The 24,213-nt window shown below is 34.9% G+C and overlaps 3 protein-coding genes across 3 annotated transcripts in view; all 3 read right to left on the bottom strand.

Annotated features, from left to right (window-relative positions):
• The window catches only part of LOC133195799 (LEM protein 2-like), a 92,744-nt gene extending 71,580 nt beyond the window's left edge, over positions 1-21,164 (bottom strand). The window contains exon 1 of the mRNA XM_061331747.1: positions 21,160-21,164. The gene's annotated coding sequence lies outside the window, so the exon portion shown is untranslated. The remainder of the gene's footprint in view (positions 1-21,159) is intronic.
• On the bottom strand, positions 8-1,114 carry LOC133194727 (protein SPEC3-like). The gene is made up of 3 exons (XM_061330633.1): positions 1,009-1,114; positions 520-705; positions 8-368 (listed from the first exon to the last, which is right to left on the bottom strand). The coding sequence occupies exons 1-3, from the start codon at positions 1,112-1,114 to the stop codon at positions 151-153; spliced, it is 510 nt and encodes a 169-aa protein (XP_061186617.1). The 3' UTR covers positions 8-150.
• Positions 3,960-15,755, bottom strand: LOC133195203 (neurogenic locus notch homolog protein 1-like). The gene is made up of 9 exons (XM_061331061.1): positions 15,530-15,755; positions 15,331-15,450; positions 15,107-15,247; positions 6,961-7,080; positions 6,646-6,771; positions 6,421-6,534; positions 6,182-6,301; positions 5,856-6,092; positions 3,960-4,441 (listed from the first exon to the last, which is right to left on the bottom strand). The coding sequence occupies exons 1-9, from the start codon at positions 15,753-15,755 to the stop codon at positions 3,960-3,962; spliced, it is 1,686 nt and encodes a 561-aa protein (XP_061187045.1).
• Positions 21,165-24,213: the final 3,049 nt, after the last annotated feature.

Here is a 24,213-nt window from a genome sequence, read left to right on the forward strand (position 1 = left end):
AGACACCTCTGAATTTATTCAGGAGATTTTGAACAGGCAATCGGATTACAATAAATTACATATGAGTTACACTGATATTGACATGTAAATAGACTTGTTTTTGGCTCCATGCAGCACTATTTGATCTTGGAAAAACGTATCGCATTCGAATCAAGATCCAGATATTGAAAATAACCTTGGTGGATCGTCAATGGTATCGTATGGTGGTGGCGGATCTATACGGGGGCTGTATGGAGGGGGCGGTACTGGGATTGGATAGTACTGCTGATGGTCAGTGTGACAAGGCGATAATGGGTCAATTGATGACGGCTGTGATGTCCAGACTTCCCTCGTCTGTCCCAGCCCCCACTCCTCAGGATAATGTTTCTCTGTAAATATCAATCATAAACTCCATTCTCATTGTCATTTTACCCTTAGGGGCTGGTGAAACAACATTGCAAAACATTTTCTACTGTTAAAACAGGGACTATAGAGGTCCCTGGTTAAAATGAACAGCTCTGAATGTATGTTTATGCTTACTGGACATGTCTACGTAATGGAGTCCCCAGACACAACTCCAACACCAACCCACCAATATAAAGCCGCTAAGGACCAGCTGTAGAACGCCTATGGACAGGTTACATATACACGTGGTCAATCGGTCACCAGTATTCATGTCTACGTTCATGGAGCAGCAAAGGGCAGCAAACCCCGACACGATAGTTCCTGTTCCAAACACCAGGAAATTAAATATGAAAAAGTGAATGATAAGCGATCCAGCGAGAGGGAGGGTGGGGTTGTACCATTTAATTTTTATTTAAACACTGTAATAAAAGCAAAATAGCTTAGAACTAAGGGATTTTAACATATACTTCTTACCCCCATCCCACCGACCCCGAAATGGACCTTTGCAATCATGCAGAAAGTTGCATTTTTTTCTGTCAATGGAATCAAGACTTTTATGCCAGTTGTATGATAAAAATCGAGGGGAATTTTTGCATGGACAGATGGTCAGGGTGTAAAACTTACCTGAGCCTGGAAATATGAAATTCATGGTGCAGCAGGTAAAGGCTAGACACGGTGACATGGCTGGAGTTATAACGCGGTCAGAGAAATCATCGTGGAACACAGACATGGTGATCCCGATTTTATTTAACGTGAAGAAAATATTGGACAGTCTTCTTTGACATAGTAAGCGTATGGCCTGTTTTACACGAAAGGTCAAAGAGTGGCCAAGAAGTAATTGTTACATAATATGCCATAATTTAAATATCAGGGACCGCATCCAACCCATTATTTGAAATCAGATTAACTATTGGTAGACACTCTATGATAATATTTAACTTTTATTTTGAAAATAAGGTTTACATTCGATAGTGCACAATAAAAAATGTCCGGCTTTGTTTTTTCCTGTGGCATCTGCAATCTGACAGGAATTACTATCTGTCACCTAGGACTGGCGTGTTGTATCACTGAAAATGTATACATTTACGTATAATAATTATATATCATGTACACAAACTAAATATAGGGCTTCATCCGCATTTTCACAAGAAACTTTCCAAAAGCTTGCTTGACTACTTTTATCTATTTTTTCCGAAAAAAAAAATCTGGGATGTTAATGCTGAAATTATTATACAGGATTTGCACATTGAACATGTTGAATTACTGATAATATATAGATTCTCATTTGTAAACTATAGTTTACATTCATAGTTAAGAGTTGTTAATCATTAAGTTTCACAAATCGTGACACTATATTTATCAGATAAACTATGTTTTACATTCGTTACTTATAGATTTTGGTAGTAAATTATAGTTAAATGTAATTAATACTTAACATACGCAAACTATACCTAAAACGATGGTAAGCTATAGTTTTGATAGATAAACTATGATTCACATTTGCTAATCATAGTTTATCGTCATAAACTATAATTCACACTCGTAAACTATAGCCAAGAGTTGCTAAACACAGTTTATGAATCTAAACACCTGTTAACTGTTAACGATAGTTTTCAATTCAAAATCTCGCGGAACCGAGAGACAATACCAAATGCGTGTCATTGCCGCAAGTTCCATATAGAAACCAAAAACAAATCCTGTATCATGTAAAAACGTAACCAAATAACAATTTTTTATGTCGCTTACATACCGTTGTAAAATCATATAATTTAAAAGATCGATTTCAACCTGAAGATTAATCGTACCTACATGGTTTTGTAAATATTTAACTCTATTTATTTTATGCAGTTAGAGTTTTGAAATTAACATTATATAATGTTCAAAAACCTATTCCACTGCAAGTCTTAACTCTTCACTTATTTGCAAATTTCAAGACGAAATTTTCAGTTGTATAAGCGTTCTGAATTAATTACATGAGGTATTAAAGAAATATTTTTTTCATATAAATTATAAAAAGAAAACAAACCTCTTATTGCAAAGAAATGCATGGATCTTGTTTCAATAGAAATCATAGCATGTCGCTGAAAAACTTTTTTTCACCAAAAATACAAATATTTAAATTAAATAAATAAATATAAAATTCTTTGAAGAAAGAACATACGCGTATTTCAGTTTCAATAATTATTTGTTTCATTATTCTAAGATAATTTGTTAAATCATCGTCTTTCAGGATCAATCCAACACTCCTAATTTCTGTCAATTTCTGTGGATCTTCTAGGGGTTCCTTCCACTTTGACCCGCTGGGTCAGACCCCTTGCAATCAGAAAACCAACCACATTATTTTTGTCTAGTTACGCCACTAAATGATATACATGCCTGGCATCTTCCCAGCTAAAACGGATAGACGCTTATTTGAGGTAACGAACTTTTATAAATATTTTTTCTAAATTTAATTGACAAACTACCCGTTACCTATGTACTTTTCTGGATAACCGAGAAACAAGGCATCGGACAACGATGACGATTCTGAACAACGGAAATGTATGCAGCTGTGGGAAAGTATGGAAGAATCAACGAAGCCTTAAGATCAACATGGGGAAGATGGGATGCAAATCAGATCAACAGGTTTAGAACACAACACAGTCTGGTGAGACGGTGGAGAAAGTGGTTCAGGACGAAAAATCACAGGGACCACACCCTCCATGTGTTAAGTATTTTTTATAAGTATGGAGAGGCAAGTGATTCCGGGCTGGGACCTGAGCACCCCAATCGACGCACCTCTGGAGGTTGTAGTGGACAGCGCTGAAACAGCCGATTCAGGAGGGTCCATCTGAAGATGGAACCACGGATCTTTTCCAACGGGATGTATACTAGTAATTAACATTTAAAATTTGATTTAAAAAATTATTCACAGCACCCTTTTGTCAGCATTTCATTTTTGTATTAATTGGTCCCGTAGTCTTTGGTTAACAGCAGCATTTTTTATTAAGTTGATCATTCCAAATATCAGAGAATCCACAAAATTACAAAATGCGATATACACAGTCGATTCACGAGTTCATACTATTTTGCAAAAGTGTGTGCTTCATGTAAATACATGTAATATAGCATCTTGAAAAAAATGCCTCTATAGGCACCTATCATGCGGACTATAGAATGAAAACTGACCCGATCCAGGGGCGGATCAATGATTTCAGATAAAGATAGCAAAGTTAAGTAAAAACATTTCAGGAATACGAATATTTCAAGGGCTGTTTTAAGAGCTCAAGTTCATGTAAATTGGTTCAAGTTGGCGCTGTAGAGATGCCAAGTCCAGAACGCTCAAGCGGGAAGTTGGTCATTCTGTCTATGATACATCTTGCCATTGTCTTAAAAAATATTGAATCTGCTTCTTCATGACCCCCCCCCCAATCTTTTAGGGCTTCAACACTTGGAGAAGAAGTTGAAAATGTGATAATTTGACAGAAGACGAACGACACATTACAGACAGACAGATGTCAGACACTCTTCGATCAGAAAACCTCCCTTGAGTCGTTAGCTCTGGTGAGCTAAGAATGAAATCTGTCTCGCTCTGTTTACAGTAATAAAAAAGAACTATGGCATTTACCATACCATGCTTTAGTTCCACATGGTTGACATACGTCTTCTGGCTCTTGGCACAGGGGCTTTCCAGGCTGGTAGTGGAATATCTTCCCGTCAGAACACTGCATCACCCTAGCCACCCCTGCCTGACACATATAATATATATTACATTCTCCCCCGGGGTCAGAATATATTCCAGTATCAGTATCTGCACACACTGGTCTTCGCCCTCCCTCGGCTCTGGCAATATCAAATGAACTAGTACATTTATTTTCATGAAATACCATTTGCTTTCCAAATCTGTCTCTCTGGCACTCGGAGACGTACACAGTCCTATTCTGGTAGCACGCCATGTAATATGGGCTGTTTGGTTTCATGGGGTTACTGTGGATCCCGTCTGCCTTATTCATACAACTTGGATGGTCAATAGAGCAAGATTTACAGACACTCCTGCATTTTTGTTTCCAGTAATCACCTATAAAATCAAACAAAGGGAAACTGTAAAAAAAAAAAAAAAAATATTAAAAGAGGGTGTTGCAGTTCTTTTGTTATTTTCCCTAAAGTTGTAGCAGTTTAAAACAAAAATTTTAAGTAACAGAAAACGGTCTTAAATTTTTCCAGATGCAATGTTATATACAGCACAATATAGAACAATATTTAGAAAATGCATATCGACTTCCAATTTGCCATTAAATGAAGTGTAAATTGGTCACATAGCAAAATAAGTCTCGTTTTCTGTTTTTTCAAATAGGGAATCCCCATTGTTCTGAAAAATTGCCTCCTTGAAACAGAATGAATTTGATATACGCATAAAGAGACATGATTTTTCTTCAAAACTGCTATTTCCGATTTTTGTTTCAAAGAGGCATATTTTTGAAAATCACAAAAATCGAATAAAAATTATTATCCATCCGAAATGCAAAATGTGCACATAAAATAGCACACGATTCTTCACTGTCGGAGCTGGTCTAGTGGTAAAGGGGGTGGATTCTACGCAAAGATTCTTTTACCTGAGAATGGGTTCGAATCCTGAAATGGCTGGTACATGTAATATACATGTACATATTTTTTTCCTTATATAATGGAAGTACAATGTAGCATCTCTCTTGATAGAGAAAGAGAGAGGAAGAGAATATCAGAAAATTAATGGGTAAAATTTTAAATGCATGCAGAATTAAATTGTTTTCCTTGATATTGTGATCTAAAACTAATAAGACATATATTTAATGCTATTATTTAGTGGCGATGTCTTAAAAAATAAAGTACTATTATTTTAAATAATTTAATTTTCTCATACGCATTTGTTTCTTTATTATTCTGTTAAGTAGTGGCTCAGATTTGATATGAAACAACTAAAATTGAAATGACTCAATGGAATTTCTTGGATATTGCATCAACAGCGTGATTATTGGAAAAAATTTTATATATTGAAAAATATTAAGGCACGCTGTCTACAGTACATCTTTCAAAATGATGTGCGAGGTGCACTTGCCATTAATTGTGCTTTTTATCGTTCTAATTTTTCTCGTGCAATATGGCGACAGTGACCATAGATGTAAAAAAAAAAAAAAAAAAAAAAAAAAAAAAAAAAAATTACTTACAGGTCGCCATTCTATGTAAGGAAAAAAAACTATGCATGAAATAAACGTAAAATGTTAAATGTTTTGTTATAACAAACTGGACACACCCGTCGTATAAATAAAGTCATCTACGTAGCATTATCTATATTTAGAGATAACTCTTCATGCGTCGTGGGTATTTAAACATGTCCTTCTCGATATAGGGAATAATCACGGGTTTCTGCAACACCCTCTTTTTATTCTTTAGCACCAGTTCCCAGTTATTATATCAACTTATTATGAATATATTGCAGACATTGCTAAACGTACAGAAATCCCAAAGAATCTGGCGCTTGCCACAGTCCACCCGGTTAAAAGCTTCACATCTTCTGCTTGTGGTGGAGAAAAGTTGAGGATAAGGACACTCGTCTAAAAACTTCTCCTTTGGTCTGGAGGGAATGTTACCAGACGGCGCGCTACAGTTATAGTAGAGTTGACAATAAGACGGGTGGGGTAGCAGCAAGCCCTTCCTTTTGTCACACTGACTAGAAATGACGGCTGACGTCACTGATAAATCAATAAAATACAGAATCAAATTAAAGACATCAAAGGTTACATCGTGATTAACTAGAGAAAGAAGACCTGAAGAGACTCACCAAGAGTACAGTCCGATCCCGTATATCCCGACCTACAGTTACACCTGTAGGTGGCGCCCACCTCTGTACAATAACCACCATTCTTACACGGAGCCTTCCTGCATGGATGCATCAAAATAGCTATAAAAAGGAAAGACAGCGACAAGGAAAGAAAAGCAAGACAGAATTGGAAAAAAGGGATGAACCAAGATAAAAATAGCTTTTCAAGTAGGATCATATTTCGGTTTCACGACTTTTACCTGTCTCACATAGACGGCCTGTGAAATTTTCTGGACACGCACATCCAAAGACGGTGGCTTCAGTGGTTTGAAAACAGACGCCGCCATTCATACAGGGCTTCATAGAGCAGGGATCTGGTAAGCATTAGTGTGATAGCTTCATGAGCTTGCGTACAATGAAGGCAGAAAAACTAAACCTATAGTGGTAATTAATATAGGAAAGCTAAAGATAGGATATGTAAAAACCTTGATTTTGTTCACATTGTTTCCCTGTGAAGCCCGGTGAACAGAAACATTTGAATTGAGTTGCTCGCACACTGCTGCAGATTCCAGAGTTCAAACAAGGTCTGCTGGAGCAGGGATTACCTATACCTTCATTAAAATAAAGCTTTTATAATGTTTATAGTTACATATTTACCATCCTTAGTTTACCTATTGCTATCAAAGACTGGTATAAACACAAAGATTAACCCAAGCAATTTTATTGTATCATCACCTGTCAGAGAGTAAAAGATAAACAGATCTATATGTTATAAATGTGATTTGCAATTTTACACTTACTCATTGTTTCGTTACACAAGGGTCCACTGAACTTTGGTGTACAGTAGCAGATAAAGGACCCCCCTACTCCTGAACAGTAGCCTTCATTATGACAAGGATTGGGTGTGCAGACATCCTCCACTAGTTAAAGAAAAAAAAATACAGAAATGCTACTTAAGACTGTCTTCTAGAATTTCAATATATTGATGAAACTTTTATGCAATTTTTGCTACGGGGGATGAAATCAGCTCCCATTTCATTGTCCAAAATTCAGGCCCTCCTCGTTCAAAAAAAGTACTGTTCTTCCGCTTTTTGTGACACTTTTCTGGTCACAGGATATCCGGAAAACATTGACTGCCTTTCTAATCAAGTGATTTCTGACCATTGTTCTCCCTTTATCAAGTTCACAAGTACCCTCTTCTTTGAACCTGTTTTCTAGGGTAGATAGATTAATAACGTTTTTTGAGATAAAAATGGTGCTTTCAAAACAATGATGACAACTGGCTAGATTGCATGAACATACACTAATTCCACTGGTCACTTCTTAAATGGAAGTGTTTAGTAAAATATGTGAGGATCACAATCTAATTAAATCAGACAATTATGGACTCTTTTGATAGTGCATAGACTAGTAGTTTGATATTCACCAGAAAACATCAATATTGACCGAGGCGAAGCCTCCATAAACACTCTGGGCTTTATAGATCTAGAAAAGGTTGGGGTTTTTTTACTGAGCTTTTGAAGTGGTGGTACCTGGGTATAAATTTTCGTCTTTTTATACAATCGGGTAGAATCAAATGGAATCCTTCTTACGCAATCTAAAAATTTGGAGGAATATATTTATCAAAATAATAATTTCATTGATCATTAAGTTAATGTTCAATAGTAATCAGTCTGTATTGTGTAATGGGCCCAATTTAGAATAAATACATGAGTTAATTGATCATCTCACATCAAACATATTCTTAATTAAAGGGGCATAGTCACAGAAGTTAATATTTTATCAGATTTTCTGTATTATATCATGACTTTTTGTTGCTATTGCATTTCTCACGGAAATATAATTTTAAAAAACTTATTTTATCTGGAAATTATTGAAACTACGAATTTCGGGACGCGTTTGATTGACACATCCTTGCACTTTCACAAAGTAAACTTATCCTTAATACTTAAGAAAAGTAGAAATGTTGTTTTGTATTAATGAAAAAAAAATTAAAGATATAATCCAGAAAATTCAGAGTAGAAATGTGAGAAAGCAAAACCAACTCACCAGTATTGTCAATCCGTGCTCAGTGATGTGTGTAGAGTTTAACAAACTGAACACACCCGGTAGAACGTAGACTGTTTTGTAAACATGGCACGGGCTCGTTATTGTTAAGGAGAAATGCCACACCAAAATTAAAAGATCTTTAAGAAATCCCTTTTAAACTATGGTTTCAGCATTGAAAGACCGATATTAACTTTTAATTATTTTATACGATTTTTTTTTTTTTTTTTTTTGCATTTTTTTCAGAGAAAATTAAAAAAAAAAAAAAAGTTTTATTTGCAAATAAGTTGCATATGTATCCAATCAGCGTTGACATTTCAGCCAACCAAATGTTTAGAATTGAATTATAAACCAATCAGTACTAAAGAAGCAGATCTATGCAAAATAGTATATATATATAGTATATATATCGTCTACTTGGTTGTTGCTCAGTGCTGGTTACACTTCTTTGGGTAGGTTATTGGGGCTGTATCGGGAAATAACAGAATTATTAGTTAGACCACTCATCTCAGGGACCTAGTTCCTTAGTGTCTCGGTGGCTAAATATTATAGTGTATTGGTGACTTTAGTTTGTGTCTCGGCGACTTGGTAAAAATAATAAAGGTGTCTCGGTGACTTTTAGGTTGTGTTATTAGGTACATGTAGTTGCTACCTGTGTCGGAAAACAGCATAATTGTTAGTTAAACCACTCAGTCTGCAGAGCAGGGATATAGTGTGAGGATGGCATCATTGATTTAATTATAGTTGATTCCTTGTTAGAATTCGTTATTGCTTTGTCTGACAATCATTATCCAGATAGGACCTAGGAAAACGTTTGTATTACAGATTTCCGTCGGTGATTCTAAGGAAGGAAACAGAAACGGACTCAATTATTAATTATTTGTGTTTTGTAAAAATGTTACAGGTTTATCATTTTGACTTTCAAATTTAAAAAAAATTCTTTTGGCTTGATTGCATACGCTTCATATCAATATATTTATTTTAAACACTGAAACATTGAACATGTTAAATGAATAACTCCTTATAAAACGAGCGCTGTGCGAAAATTATCGAGACATTTACTTTTATTCCATAAAGGAAAGAGATAAATTCATGAATATACGACAACATTTTATCTAGAACAAATAAAAAAATGTGCAAATTTCCTAATTAACAGGATAATTAGATAAGTTCCAATGAAATTATAAACTTGGCATTTGTCCATTGACATCACCAATACGGCACTTAAGAATTACGCCAGCCGTTACGGTAGACCTCGTCTCGTGTTGAAACGATCGGGAAGCGCAAACTCTTCTTTCTCTGTAATCACAAATAATTTTTTTTCTAGAAATTAAAATCTCTCCTTTCTTAATCAATTCTTATATAAAATAAAATAAATAAATAATTCGTGTTCTTGCTACCCCAATGTTATAAACATGTTGACTTAGCATCATGAAGGACCGATTATAGCCCCGCGGGTCAACATTATTTAGTCCGTAATAATTGATGGTCGTCCGGAGCCTTTGTATTTACTTTTGTTGAATTATTTTTAAGAAAAAATATACCAATGAAAAAACAAACCCTTGGACAAGTTTTTATTTTTTTATTATTATTTTTTTTATATAGCAGCTTGTTTAGTATGGACAAAAGTTTTCCACAGCGCTACACAAAAATTTAGGTACAAGGATGCCTTGCAGTCAAAATTCATATATATATGTTGTTGCAATCAGATTCCAATACCGTGCTTAATTTTTTTATGATCTACATATTTCTGATCGAAATTCTAAAAAACTTATATTTTATACAATATCTGATTTCGTGACCGGGTACCCCATACCATTGACACATTGATATATCACTGAAAAGAAGAAATAAAATATTTGAAAAATATTTCTTGCTTTTATTGATTCTTAGTAGTAGTCAAAAGTTTATGCCAATTTTCACCAAAAGACTTTCATTAGAAAGAATAATCAACACAATGTCTCAATAATTTCCGAACAGCTCTCGTACATGTATAAAACTCTAAATCTAATTTTAATTCCAAATACTGATGCAAAACCTGTCGAGAGAGTAGGATATTAAATATATAATTTAAAAAAAATCAGAACATGTTTACTGAGTATCTTATCGCATACTCGAATATGATTCACTCACTAATTTTAAGATATAAAAAAGAGAGATATTTTTAAAACAGAGATTAAAACATATTATTTACAGGCATTACTTGGGGAACCTTACTACAATTCCTTATGCTTAAAACTGAACACGATTCAATAAAGGAATTTGTCCTCCATATTTTTTTTATTCAGTCGCTACATGTATATCTAAGCCGTTCACTTGGTCACTATTCAGAGTAATCAGTTGTCACCTGTGTAGACGGACGCATGCTACAAAGCTATTGTAAAACATTCAGTAGCGTAGCTTCCACAACAAGAGAGAAAGATACCGAAGAAACTTAAAACAGCTGCACAGGTCAGTGTAGTACACAAGCACAAATACACGTAAACTGCAATAAAATGTAAACAAAGGTATAATGCAAGATAACCAGTACAAACACGTCCATTCCACGCCGGTACCTGTGACAATAAAGCGGTAGTATCTCGCATTATTTTATATCCATGGCCACCCCATAAAAATAAGGGTGAAGGGATTTAAGCTTGTTCACAGGAAGTTCCACGCCCTCTTTCAAGGGGAGGTAATTAAAAATTAGTAAAAATTTGGTGGCATCTTTTAAAAATCTTCTTCTCAAGAACCACTGGGCAAGAAAAGATGAAACTTAAATGAAAGCGTCATTACATACTCTAGATTCAGGTTTGATCATATCATTTCTCCTGGGGGGGGGGGGGGGTAGGGCGAGGCCACAAGAGGGGGTCGAAGTTTTACATAGAAATATATAGAAAATGTCTTTAAAAATCTTCTTCTCGAGAACAACAAAGCCATGATTAGTTAATATATTATTATAGAAGTATCTTCAGGTAGTGTAGATTCAAATTTGTTCCTATCATGACCCCTCAGGCCCTGGGGGTTGGGCGCAGACCCAACAGGGGGCAAAAGTTTTACATAGGAATATGTAGGTTTAATGGTGAAGGGGCATTTGCGTAGAACGCATTGAAGACTTCAAATAGTGAAATGACCTGACAACCCTTGGAATGGACTAGCCAAAGGGTATACAAGGCAAAGCTTTGGGAAAGTCAGACATTCAGAAGCTAGGTGAAGAAGTTGGTTGTTAAATCGGCAATAAAGAACTTAAGGATACGAGCAAAATAAAAGTATAGAAGTTATAAGCACCAATGGCATGTATCCTAGAGAATTGATGTTAAGTTTTGGGTGTAGTTAAATCTGAAGAAGATTGAGACACACGGTTCTTATCTATCAATTAGAATAGGAACCTAGGGGAGAAACACAGTGCAAGTAGTACATTACCCAGTCCCCGTCTCTAGACCAGAGAAAAATATTAGTACTGTGTGATTTACCCTCAGACAGAGCTGTCTTAATAATCATTCCAATCATTAAATCATTAAATCGCACAGAGTAAAAGGAAAACCTATATATCCCTTGTAAGAATCTGATCATACATGTGTCATGTTGTAAATTTTGAATTTACCGGGTGGCAGTAAATACAAAATTTACAACATGGTAAATTCAAAATTTACAACATGACACATGTTACCAGATACATTGGAAAAATCTTTAAAAATCTTCTTCTCAAGAACAAATAAGCCATTATTAGTCATATTTATCTAGAAGCAACCTTAGGTATTGTAGAATCAAGTTTGTTCAAATTATTCCCTCAAGGGTTGGGTTGGGGGGGGGGGGCACAACAAAGGGTCAAAGGTTTACGTAAGAATATATAGGAATCATTTTGAAAAAATCTTCTGCTGGTGAACAGCAAAGCCATGATTAGTCATATTACTATAAGAAGCATTCTCAGGTACATTCGAATTTGTTCAAAGAGGGTGTTGCAGTTCTTTTGTTATTTTCCCTAAAGTTGTAGCAGTTTAAAAGAAAAAATTAAGTAACAGAAAACGGCCTTATTTTTTTTTTTCAGATACAACGGTATATACAGCACAATGTAGAACAATATTTAGAAAATGCATATCGACTTCCAATATGCCATTAAATGAAGTGTAAATTAGTCATAGCAAAATAAGTCAATTTTTCTGTTTTTGAAACGGGAATCCTCATTGTTCTAAAAAAAATTGCCTCCTTGAAACAGAATGAATTTGATATACGCATAAAGAGACAGGGTTTTTCTTCAAAACTGCAATTTCCTATTTTTGTTTCAAAGAGGCATATTTTTGAAAATCACAAAAATCGAATAAAAAATTATTATCCATCTTAAATGCAAAATATGCACATAAAATAGCACATATTACTTCACTGTCGGACCTGGTCTAGTGGTAAAGCGTGTGGACTCCATACAAAGATTCTTTTACCTAAGAATGGCTTCGAATCCTGGAATGGCCGGTATATATATATATATATATATATATATATATATATATATATATATATATATATATATATATATATATATATATATATATATATATTCTTATATAATGGAAGTACAATGTAACATCTCTCTTGAGAGAGAAAGAGAGAGGGAGAGAATGTCAGAAAGTTAATGAGTAATATTTCAAATGCATGCAGAAATAAATTGTTTTCCTTGATATTGTGATTTAAAACTAATAAGACATAATTATATTTAATGTTACTTTTTTAGTGACGATGTCTTAAAAAATAAAGTACTATTATTTTAAATAATTTAATTTTTTCATACGCATTTCGTTTCATTATTGTTCTGTTAATTAGTGGCTCAGATTTGACTTGACACACCTAAATTGAAATGACTCAATGGAATTTCTTGGATATTGCATAAACAGCGTGATTATTGGACAAATTTTTATATATTGAAGAATATTAACTCACGCTGTCTACAGTACATCTTTCAAAATGATGTGCGAGGTGCACTTGCCATTAATTGTGCTTTTTATCGTTCTAACTTTTCTCGTGCAATATGGCGACAGTGACCATAGATGTGAAAGAAAGTTTACTTACAGGTCGCCAGTCTATGTTAGGAAAAAACTATGCATGAAATGAACGTAAAATGTGAAATGTTTTTTTTATAACAAGCTGGACATACCCGTCGTATAAATAAAGTCATCTATGTAGCATTATCTATATTTAAAGATAACTCTTCGTACGTCGTCCTTCTCGATTTAGGGAATAATCGCGAGTTTCTGCAACACCCTCTTTACGGTGGGTAGGGTGGGGCAGAATGAACGTTCAGAGTTTTACATAGGAATACATAGGGGAAAGAATCTTTAAAATTCTTCTGCTCAAGAACAGCAAAACCATGCTCACAAGTAGTAATACATGTATTGATATGGAAGCATCCCCAGGTAGAGTAAATTTAAGCACGCCCCCCCCCCCCCTCCGTAAACTTTTCAATACTGAACTGATTTCTACTTTTTCCTAGTCAATTAGCTAATGTGCTCAGGTGAGTGATGTGGCCCATGGGCCTACTTTGGTTTATTAATGACAATCTTCTTTTGAACCTCTGACTTTGTTTTACAAAAGCAACAATAAGATTTCCTCTATTTTTTTTATTTATACAATCGACCATCTTTGCTGTCTCTTTTTGATATACTTCCAAACATGATTAGTTCCTCAGAAAATCATCGTTAAGGGATTTTACAGACCAACATTTCTTATGTTGAGGATAGTATTATGTGACACAATGAGGAGGACGAGGAAAGAAGCCAGGAGGAAGAGGGTGACTAATGGTGGGGTGTAAGGGTAAGGAATGAATCGTGTTGAGGAAGAATGATGAAACCTGAGGGGGTCGACAAAAAGGAAGAGTAGAGCATGAAGAGAAGAGGGAAGGAAAAAGAAAATGAAGACTGAAGATCGACAAAGCGTAGGAGTAAAACATCGAGAAGGGAATGTGCAAAATGGAGTCTTTAATTGACTGGGTCATGCAAATATGCTGAAGAATGTTAATTTTCAAGATAAAACATAAAAGAGTATAAATCAGATTCGTCTCATCTCTATTTTATTCCGAGTCTAATATGACTTGATGTTTCTGACAAAAAATTATAATTCCACTCCTTTTGATATAATTGTGATGTTCTGTAATGATTGGAAAGATGTAACAATGCCTTGAATAAGGATCTACTTTATATTAAAACATATAAGATATGTTTTTCATCAATTGATATAATATAATAAAACAAATGTAGCCTTTTAAATTGGTACATTCCCTAAATTACTCCATCGGTATAAAGGAAACACAATTATATTAAACAGCTTAATTTGTTTTGATCCCTAGTCACTTCGTGTTTAAAAATGACAAGAGAGAAAACTTGTGGCTTGATCCAATTACTTTCAAATTTTACAATGTCGATCTCTGTAAAAAAAATAATATAACAAATGTAGCCCTTTCATTCGGTCAATTCAAAGTCATATCGACTTCATAAAAAGCATATCGACCTCGCACTTCGTTCTCTGTCGATATGGTTTTCTGGGAAGTCGATATATCTATGGATCAACCTCTTGAAAGGGCTATATTTGTACAATAGCATTCGTTCAGGTGTGAGTGCTGCACATATTTTTGTCAATTATTTTTAGAGATTATATATATCAAGGTGAATCAGAGTAAACTATTGGATATTGATCTCCAAACACTTACACACCACTTGTGGGTTAAACTGGAGATTAGGATGAAGACAAGTCGATTATAGATAAATCACTCTTTGGTGCATAATCTGTATTTCTTGTCTTTGAGATTGAATAATTTATTCTGTCATGAAATTCCATTCTGCTGAAGTGAAGTGATTATCACAAAACTGCACGGAATGTCAATAAAGTACTCGGAAAACAAGCAAACTGGATTTTGAAAAAAAAAATTTAACTCACGTTTGGATATTTTAGTTTCACAGTGTCGTCCTGTGTAGTGGACGCCTCCCTCCCCTGGAGGACATTGGCACGTGAAGCCATTCTTACCATCCAAACAAATCCCGCCGTTCATACAAGGACTGCTCAAGCATTCGTTTTCATCTTTCAGATTTATATGTAAACAAATATAAATGCTACAACACATTTCATGAAATCAAACTGACACATAGATTTTTAATCCTTACCGATTTGACATCGAGGTCCCTGATATCCAGGAGGACACGAGCAAAGATAAGACTGACCATTGGAAGAAGAAAGACATCTACCCCCATTTAAACACGGGCTACCACTGCAGGGATCAATGACTATTAATAAGAAATACGGATATATTGGTGCGAATAACAAATCTCTTGGCATTTTATAGTGTTTAACAATGTCTCTTACTTTTTCCCGTCTCCGGAATTGTAATGCATTCCGATTCGCTCGACCAGCTACATCCTGTTACCCCTTTATAAGTAGGGGAAAGACCCAATGGGCATGGTTCTGGTATGGCTCTTCCGAAGATACACCTATACCTTACACAATTCTCAACAATGTAGTCCCTCCCAACCAAACACAAAGGAGTGGCTGCACAGACACCGAAAAATATCATAGACACAACCGTCTCCATTTTACTCTAGTCATAACAATCTGACTTTATTATTGGTTTCTTGAGAAGCCACAAATGTAGCTAGAAGGAAGATTGTATCTCTCCACAAAGACATAAAATCACCTAACTCCGCTGGCGAAAACTTGCCACGCTCCATCTGGCTCACTGGACACCTTCAAAAACCTATGTACAGGTACCCACCACGCAGCTGCTCGTCAGCAATATGTTAATATACAAAAGACCCAATGGCCTTTACAGTCACCTGAATATAATACGATCCATAGAATTATATAAGATTTAAACAAAACATATTCATAGATGAAGATATGTTGCCCCAAAACAAGAGAAATAGGATGATCAGAGATCAATAAATACAAATCTGAATCTACACTATCTGAGGATGCTTTCATGTAAATATGACCAATCCTAGCTTGCCTTGAGAAGATTTAAAAAAAAATATTCTTATGTATTCATAGCTTTACTCATCAATTGTGGCCCCACCCTATCCCCAGCTGGGGGTCATGATTTTTATCAAACACAAGTCTACACTACCTTAGGATACTTCCAAATAGTTAATAACTAATCATGGCTTTGCTGTTCTTGAGAAGATTTTTCCTATATACCCCTATGTAAAACTTTGATCGTCCATTGTGGCCACACCTTACCCTCGGGGGTCATGATTTGAAAAAAACTTGAATCTACACCACCTGAGGATGCTTCCATGTAAATATGACAAATCATGGCTTTGCTATTCCTGAGAAGAAGATTTTTTAAAAATGTTTGTTATATATTTCTATGCTAAACTTAAACCGTCCATTGTGGCCCCATCCTACCCCCCGGGGTCATGATTTGAACAAATTTGAATCTACACAACCTGAGGATGATTCCATATGAGTTTCATTTTTCCTGGCCCTATGGTTCTTGAGAAGAAGATTTTTAAAGATTTTTCCTAGATATTTCTATGTAAAACTTTGATTGTCCATTGTGGCCCCACCCTACCCCCTTTGGGTCATGATTTGAAAAACTTGAATCTACGCTACTAGTACCTGAGGATGATTCCACATATGTTTCATCTTTCCTGGCTAGTGGTTCTTTAGAAGAAGATTTTTAAAAAAAAAATCCTTTAAACTTCTATGTATAACTTTGATCGTCCATTGTGGCCACACCCTACCCCCGGGGGTCATGATTTGAACAAACCTGAATTTTTAACACCTGAGGATGCTTCCATATAAATATGATCAATCATGGCTTTGCTGTTCTTGAGAAGAAGATTTTAAAAAAAATTTCCTTTATACTCCTATGCATAACTTCGTCCATTGTGGCACCACCCTAGCTCAGGGGGTCATGATTTGAACAAACTTGAATCTACGCCATCTGAAGATGCTTCCATATAGATAAGACCTGTCATAGCTTTGCTGTTCTTGAGAAGAAGTTTTTAAAAGATTTTTGCTATATATTCCTATGCAAAACTTTGATTGTCAATTGTGGCCTAAACCTACCCCGGGGGTCATGATTTGAACAAACTTGAATCTACACTACCTGAGGATGATTCCACATGAGTTTCATCTTTCCTGGCCCAGTGGTTCTTGAGAAGAAGATTTTTAAATGATACCATTAATTTTTCACCTATTTGTTATTATCTCCCATTGGAAGAGGGCTTGGCCCTTCATTTGAATAAACTTGAATCCCCTTTATCCAAGGATACTCTGTGCCAAGTTTGGTTGAAATTAGCCAAGAGGATGAAATTGTGAAAAGTTTACGACGACAACAACGACAGACAATGGATAAATTTCGATCAGAAAAGCTCACCTGAGCCTTCGGCTCAGGTGAGTTAATAAAAAACTGCTTCGAAAACTAAACAAGCAAAAACTAATTTCAAAATAATAATAAAACAAAAATAATATTAAGTAAAAATAAACAGACAAGATGTGTTTGTGAAACACTGATGCCCCCGTATGGCAGCTTATGGCGAAGGTTAAAGTTTCTCAAATGCAAGTCAAACTCCAGGTCAAGAAATCAAAAATGCTGGTACCCAAAGAAAGGTCTTGTCTCGAGAAATATACCTGTGCAATATTAAATTCCTAGTACAAACCGTTGAAAAGTTATGGCGAAGGTTAAGGTTTTTTTCAAAGTAAGTAAAACGGCAAGATCAATGTCAAATGGTGCCCAAGGGAAGGTCTTATCACAAGTGATACACATGATCATGAAATGTGAAAGCCCTAGAACCAAACGTTCAAATGTTATGACCAAATTTTAAATTTTTTAAAAGTAGGTCAAACTCCAAAGTCAAGGTCAATGCCAAAATTGTTGGTATCCAAAGGAAGGTCTTGTCACAAGGAATATACATGTGAAGTATGATACCCCTAACACCAACTGTTCAAAAGTTAAGGCCAAGGTTAAAGTTTTTCAAAATTAAATCAAACTCCAAGGTCAAAGGGTCAAAGTTGTTGGTTTCTAAAGGAAGTTCTTGTCACAAGGAATGCATATGTGAAGTATGAAAGATCTAACACCAACTGTTCAAAAGTTATGGCCAAGGTTAAAGTTTTTCAAAAGTACGTAAAACTCCAAAGTCAAGGTCAAAGGGTCAAAGTTGTTTGTATTTAAAGGAAGGTCTTCTCACAAGGAATGCATATGTGAAGTTTGGAAACCCTAGCTCTAACTGTTCAAAAGTTATGACCAAGGTTAAAATTTTTCAAATTTGAAGTAGGTCAAACTCCAAGGTCAAAGTTGTTGGTATCCAAAGAAAGGTATTGTCACAAGAAGTACGCATGCGAAATATGGAAGACCTAGCACAAATTGTTCAAAAGTTATGGCCAGGGTTTTTCAACAATAGTTCAAACTCCAAATTCAAGGTCAAAGGGTCAAAGATGTTGGTACCCAAAGAAAGGTCTTGTCACAAGGAATACACATGTGAAGTTCGAAAGCCTAAGCTCCAACTGTTCAAAAGTTATGGCCAAGGTTAAAGTCTCATAAAATTTTGCAAAAGTGGGTCAAACTCCAAGGTCAAGGTCAAATATGATGGTACCCAAAGACAGGTCTTGTCACAAGGAATACACATGTGAAATATGAAAGCCATAGCTCCAACCAATCAAAAGTTATTGGCAAGGTTAAAGTTTTTGAGGACAAACAGACAGACAGACAGCTAGACAGACAGATGGACAGGGCAAAAACTATATGCCCCCGAATCTTCAATTACGGGGGCATAAAAAAGTGTCCAAACTTGGAAAAATCGATTAAGTTTGGAGTTCCTTTCTCTTTCAAACAAAAACAAACAAGAGGCCCAAGGGTCTTAACGGTCACCTGAGTGTAATGTAACGATCCATAGATTAAAACAAAATAAGCTGTAAATGAAGCTATGTTGCCCAAAAGCAAGAGAAATAGGTTAATCAGGGATCAGCAAAATATTAATTTAGTACTCAATAACAAATCTTAAAAGTTGATCTATTTATTTGCCTGTACTTTCCCCCATTTTTCACTATCCTCATGAGGACTAAACAAAACAATAGGTCTTCAGCACTATCAGTTAACACATTATATTCCCCCTCTCATTAGCATCTCTTGGTCTTGAAAGATTATTTATTGTACAAATATATATAGTATTTTTGTACCACTTTCATTTATTTATTAATCAAATCTTTTCCTGGCCATCAAAAACTAAGAAAGTACTTTTGTATTAAATATTATAAAATTTCTTGTATAATTCTGTTATTCAATGGACCTTTTAAATTACATTATTCACTGTGATTAACTACTAGAAGTGAAGAGCAAAGGGGAATTACTTCTTTCAGTATAAATTAATAAATTGACCAAAGGGGTACAGAATTTCAAAATCTGGTAAAAACTCCCCTGCTTATTACAACTTTATATACTCTATTTGCCTCCTATATGCCCAGGAGAAGAGAAGAAGGTTTTCAAGGAAATAATCCATTTTCACTATAGATTCAATATACCAAAGCCCCTGACCAAGGGGCCAAGATAATCACAATTTTGAAAGAGATGCCCTTGCTCATCATAACTGTATACTTGGTTTATCTGCTAAATACCCAGGGACAGAGAAGTAGATTTCAAAGAAATTATGCACGTTCACTGTATAATCAATAGAGCCCCGCCATACAATGGAACAGCAGAACCCCTGTCCCCGGGGCCATAAATTTCACAAATTTGGAAGAGGCGCCCTTGCTCATCATAACTATATATTTGTTTTATCTGCGTAATACCTAGGAGCAGAGATGAAGATTTTCAAAGAAATAATGCACTTTCACTATATAATCAATAGAGTCCCCTCCCCTTTCCCAGAGAACCCCTCACCCTGGGGCCACAAATTTCACAATCTTGTAAGAGGCACGATTGATCATCATAGCCATGCAATTAGTTTATTTGCTTTTTATACAAAAGGAGAGAATATTTGTAAAGAATTAAAAGTATTTTCATTACCGGGTATATGATCAATAGATCCCCATCCTAACACCAGAACCCTTTACCCATGGGCCAAGATATTCATAATTTTGGAAGAGGCGCCCTTGATCATCATAGCCATGCACCTAGTTTATCTGTTTTATATACAGGGGGAGAGAAGATTTTTAAAGAATTTTTTCTCAATTTTGGAAGAGGCACCCTTGATCATCATAACCATGCACCTAGTTTATCTGCTTTATATACAGGGGGAGAAAAGAAGATTTTTAAATTTGTGCATGGTTGAGTGGTTTCTGAGAAGAAGCTAAAAATGTTCAAATGCTAACGCATGATGACGGACGATAACAGATAGCAATAAGTCAGAGTTTACTCAGGTGACTTAAAAAGTAAGTCGGAGGAGGGGGCGAACCGACTTAACATGAAAATTTTCATATGAAACTCAATGTGCAGGACTATTCTCGGGAAAACATGTGGGGCAGCCCCCTCCTCCTCCGCGCCACACACACATACACAATACCATGTTGCCTATGTTTATAAAAATGTTTTATGCAAAAATAACAGATGCATTAAAACTTTATGGGCAGTTGGTTTTTAAAGATTTTTTTAAATATATTTTTATATATTTTATATATTTCAATGTAAAACTTTGATCATGTATTGTGACCCCACCCTTACCCAATGGTCCTTGATTTGAACAACTTACAATCTATATTATGTCTGGAAGCTTTCACATCAGTTTCATCTTTTCTAATCCAGTGGTTCTTCAGAAGATTTTTATCCCTTATTGTGGCCCACCTTTCCCTAGGGGGTCATGATTTGAACAATTTAAAATCGACACTTCCTCAGGAAGCTTCCACATAAATTTAATCCTTTCTGGTCAAACGGTTCTTTAGAAGATTTTTAAAGATTTTTCTTATACATTTCAAAGTAAAACTTTGATCCCTTATTGTGGCCCCACACTAAATCTGAGAGTCATGATTTAAACAATTTAGAATCTACACTTCGGTTTTACCTTTTCTGGTATAGTTTTCTTGAGAAAGATTTCTCCAATATATATATTTCAAAGTAAAAGTTGCATCCCTTATTGTGGTCCTACCCAAACCCCAGGGGTCATAATTTGAAAAATCTAGCATCTACACTTCCTCAGGAAGCTTCCACGTAAGTTTCACCTTTTCTGGCCAAGTGGTTCTTGAGAAAATTTTTAAAGATTTTTCTTATATAGGAGATGGGTGAACAAGGCCTGCAAGATAGGTAAAAATCATATTCAATTTGTGAATTTAGTATTTAGAGTAAAGTTCTCATTATTGAAAATTATGAAACTATAAATAATAAAACTTTTCCGAGAAAAATTTTCAAAGCCTATTGAGGTCCCACCTTACCCCCGGGGGTCATGATTTGAACAATTTATTATCTTCACTTCCCCAGGACGTTTCTACGTAAGGTTCAGCTTCTCTGCCCCAGTGGTTCTTGAGAAGAAGATTTTTCAAGATTTTTCCTATATATTTCAATGTAAAACTTTGATTTCCCATTGTAGTCCCACCCTACCCCCGGGGGTCATGATTTGTATAATTTAGATTCTACACTACCCCAGGATGCTTCCACATAAGTTTCAGCTTTTCTGGTCTAGTGGTTCTTGTGAAGATTTTTTAATGACCCCCACCCAATTTTTGTCTTTTCTTGATAACTGTACTTGTACATAAATTGGCGTATTAAAAATTTAGCGCAATCACTAGGTATGGAGTTATTTGAGAAATCATGAATTAGCGCTTTACATGTCTGTGCCGTATATTATATTTATAGATGCTTTCTTAGCGGTATACATGAATTAGTGCATCGTTGTCTGCGCTAAAGCGCTAAAATATGAAGCCCGCTTTTTTAACTACATATACAGTATCTCCCCGTGTTAGGGGATTGGTCCTTCATTTTAACAATTTGAACTGCCCTTTATCCAAGGATGCTTTGTACAAACTTTGGTTAAAATTGGCCCAGGGGTTCTCGAGAAGAAAATGTAAAAAGTTTACAGAGGGATGGATGGACAGACGACTGACAACAGGTGATCAGAAAAGCTCACTTGAGCTTTCAGCTCAGGCGAGCTAAAAAAAAGATGGGGGGGGGGGGGGTTGTTATCTACTTCTGCTCCCAAACTAACTGCAGGATTTTGAACAAAGTATTTCTTCCTACTATAAGCCTGTAATTAATTGTCAGTAGAAACTATGATATATTACTACAATTATTTTCGTCAGCATTGGTAAAAATTAAATTCCACGCGCATGTTCGGGATTTCATCTAGTTCATGTATTAAAAAAAACAAACTAAATATCATATAACATGTGACTGGAAGAAGAGTTAATCTCTCCAAGTACAAATTAAAAGCTAATGGAATTTTACTTTGGTAATTTACAAGTAAGTCCTAATTACAACAGTTTTCTAATGAAAACAAACACTGTTCAAGCTTTGTATCAAATTTTTTATTTAATATAATATGTAGAACTACATGCACTAGTAAAAAGGTAAAAATCTAGTAAAGTACAACCTACAAGTGCACAGCACCTTTGACAAATTTGCCTCCTTATCCAAAACAGTCTCGTCTGTGTTGTACTTAGTCTGATCAATGACATACACACACAGGAAAAGGAGGGGGTACAGGTCTGGTCCCTTTAGTTATACCTCACAATGAAAACAATGGGACTCTCTCCATAATAATAATACTTTGTAACTTTATGACAAATGTAAGCTCTATCAATTCATGCATGAAATGTTCACATTTGACTAAATTTTGTAAAAATAACTATAGGCCTATTAAGTAATATTTAACTTTTGACACAATGATGATTATTCAAACATGTATTACACACACACCAAAAAAAAACTCCTTTTGTGCATACATTAATATGGTGTTCATAAAACCATCTCAATAAATGATTGTAAATAAAATGACAATTTATAATCAAAACATTTCTAACCTGCAAATTTTTTTTTAAAAAAAGAAGTTTCCATAATAATGATTCACCTGCACATGTTTACATTTCTTAAATTAAGTTTAACATTCAAAATATAAAAAAAAAAACTTTCTTTCACAAAGAGAAATTCCTTGAGCTGCCATTTCTTTCATTTCAGCTAAAAAAAAATTCATATACATGTACAAACATTTTACCAGAAAGAAACACACACACACAGAAAAAACCCATTAATATTTAAAGAGAAAGATCACGAGGACCTCTTTTGGACCTGTAAAATTTATGAAAAATTTCAAATACTTTAAAATCAACAGACACATGTTAAATTGAAATAAAGTATAGAAAATGTATCGCTATTAAAATTTTTCCATGGACAAATCCAAAAAAAAGAAGTGATCCTTGTGGAAAAACATATTTCATCAAGTTTAAAACTGTGTTACATTGCTATCATGTTTTGATTTTATCTATGTCTTTCAACACTACAGAATAGCAAATTTATATTTAGACTAGAATATGTAAAATTGTGATTATATACATGTACTATGGACTTTTTCTCCCCACATTTTGCAATTTTTATTATCCAAAGAATTATTTGTAAACCATGTTATGTTACTGAGCAATATGCAATTTAAAAAAAAAATCAACACATGGTGACCAAATCTCTTAAAAATGTCCTTCTTTTTCACAAACCATCATGAATAGCATCATTCTTCCCCATCATAGAAATTTCTTCCAGAATGGCCAATATTTCTGGCCATTTTTCAATATTTCAAAATAAGTACAACCTCTTATCCAAAAATTACTTACAAATATATTTATATAGAGCTGTTTTTAAAGTTTAATATTTAAGACTGCTGATACTTGGATTTTTTTCATTGAGTGTTCTCAAACACAAAACTTTCTGTGAAAGCCAAACCTTGTCATTTTTCACAGTCTTTTCAATATATGCATACATCAGAATTATTTTTATAGATAATGAAAGCATAAAGTCTCTTGTTTTGAAAATAGAGATCACGTTTTACAATTGATAAATGGCTTAAAACAAGAGTTGATTACTGGGTCTATAGACAGGGCCATTTTATACCAGAGTAAACCTGCCTCTGTACTAA

Source organism: Saccostrea echinata, unplaced genomic scaffold (assembly GCF_033153115.1).
Source record: "Saccostrea echinata isolate AGI-Se365-2 ecotype Australia unplaced genomic scaffold, CSIRO_AGI_Sech_v1 ptg000029l, whole genome shotgun sequence".
NCBI classification, from domain to species: Eukaryota; Metazoa; Mollusca; class Bivalvia; order Ostreida; family Ostreidae; genus Saccostrea; species Saccostrea echinata.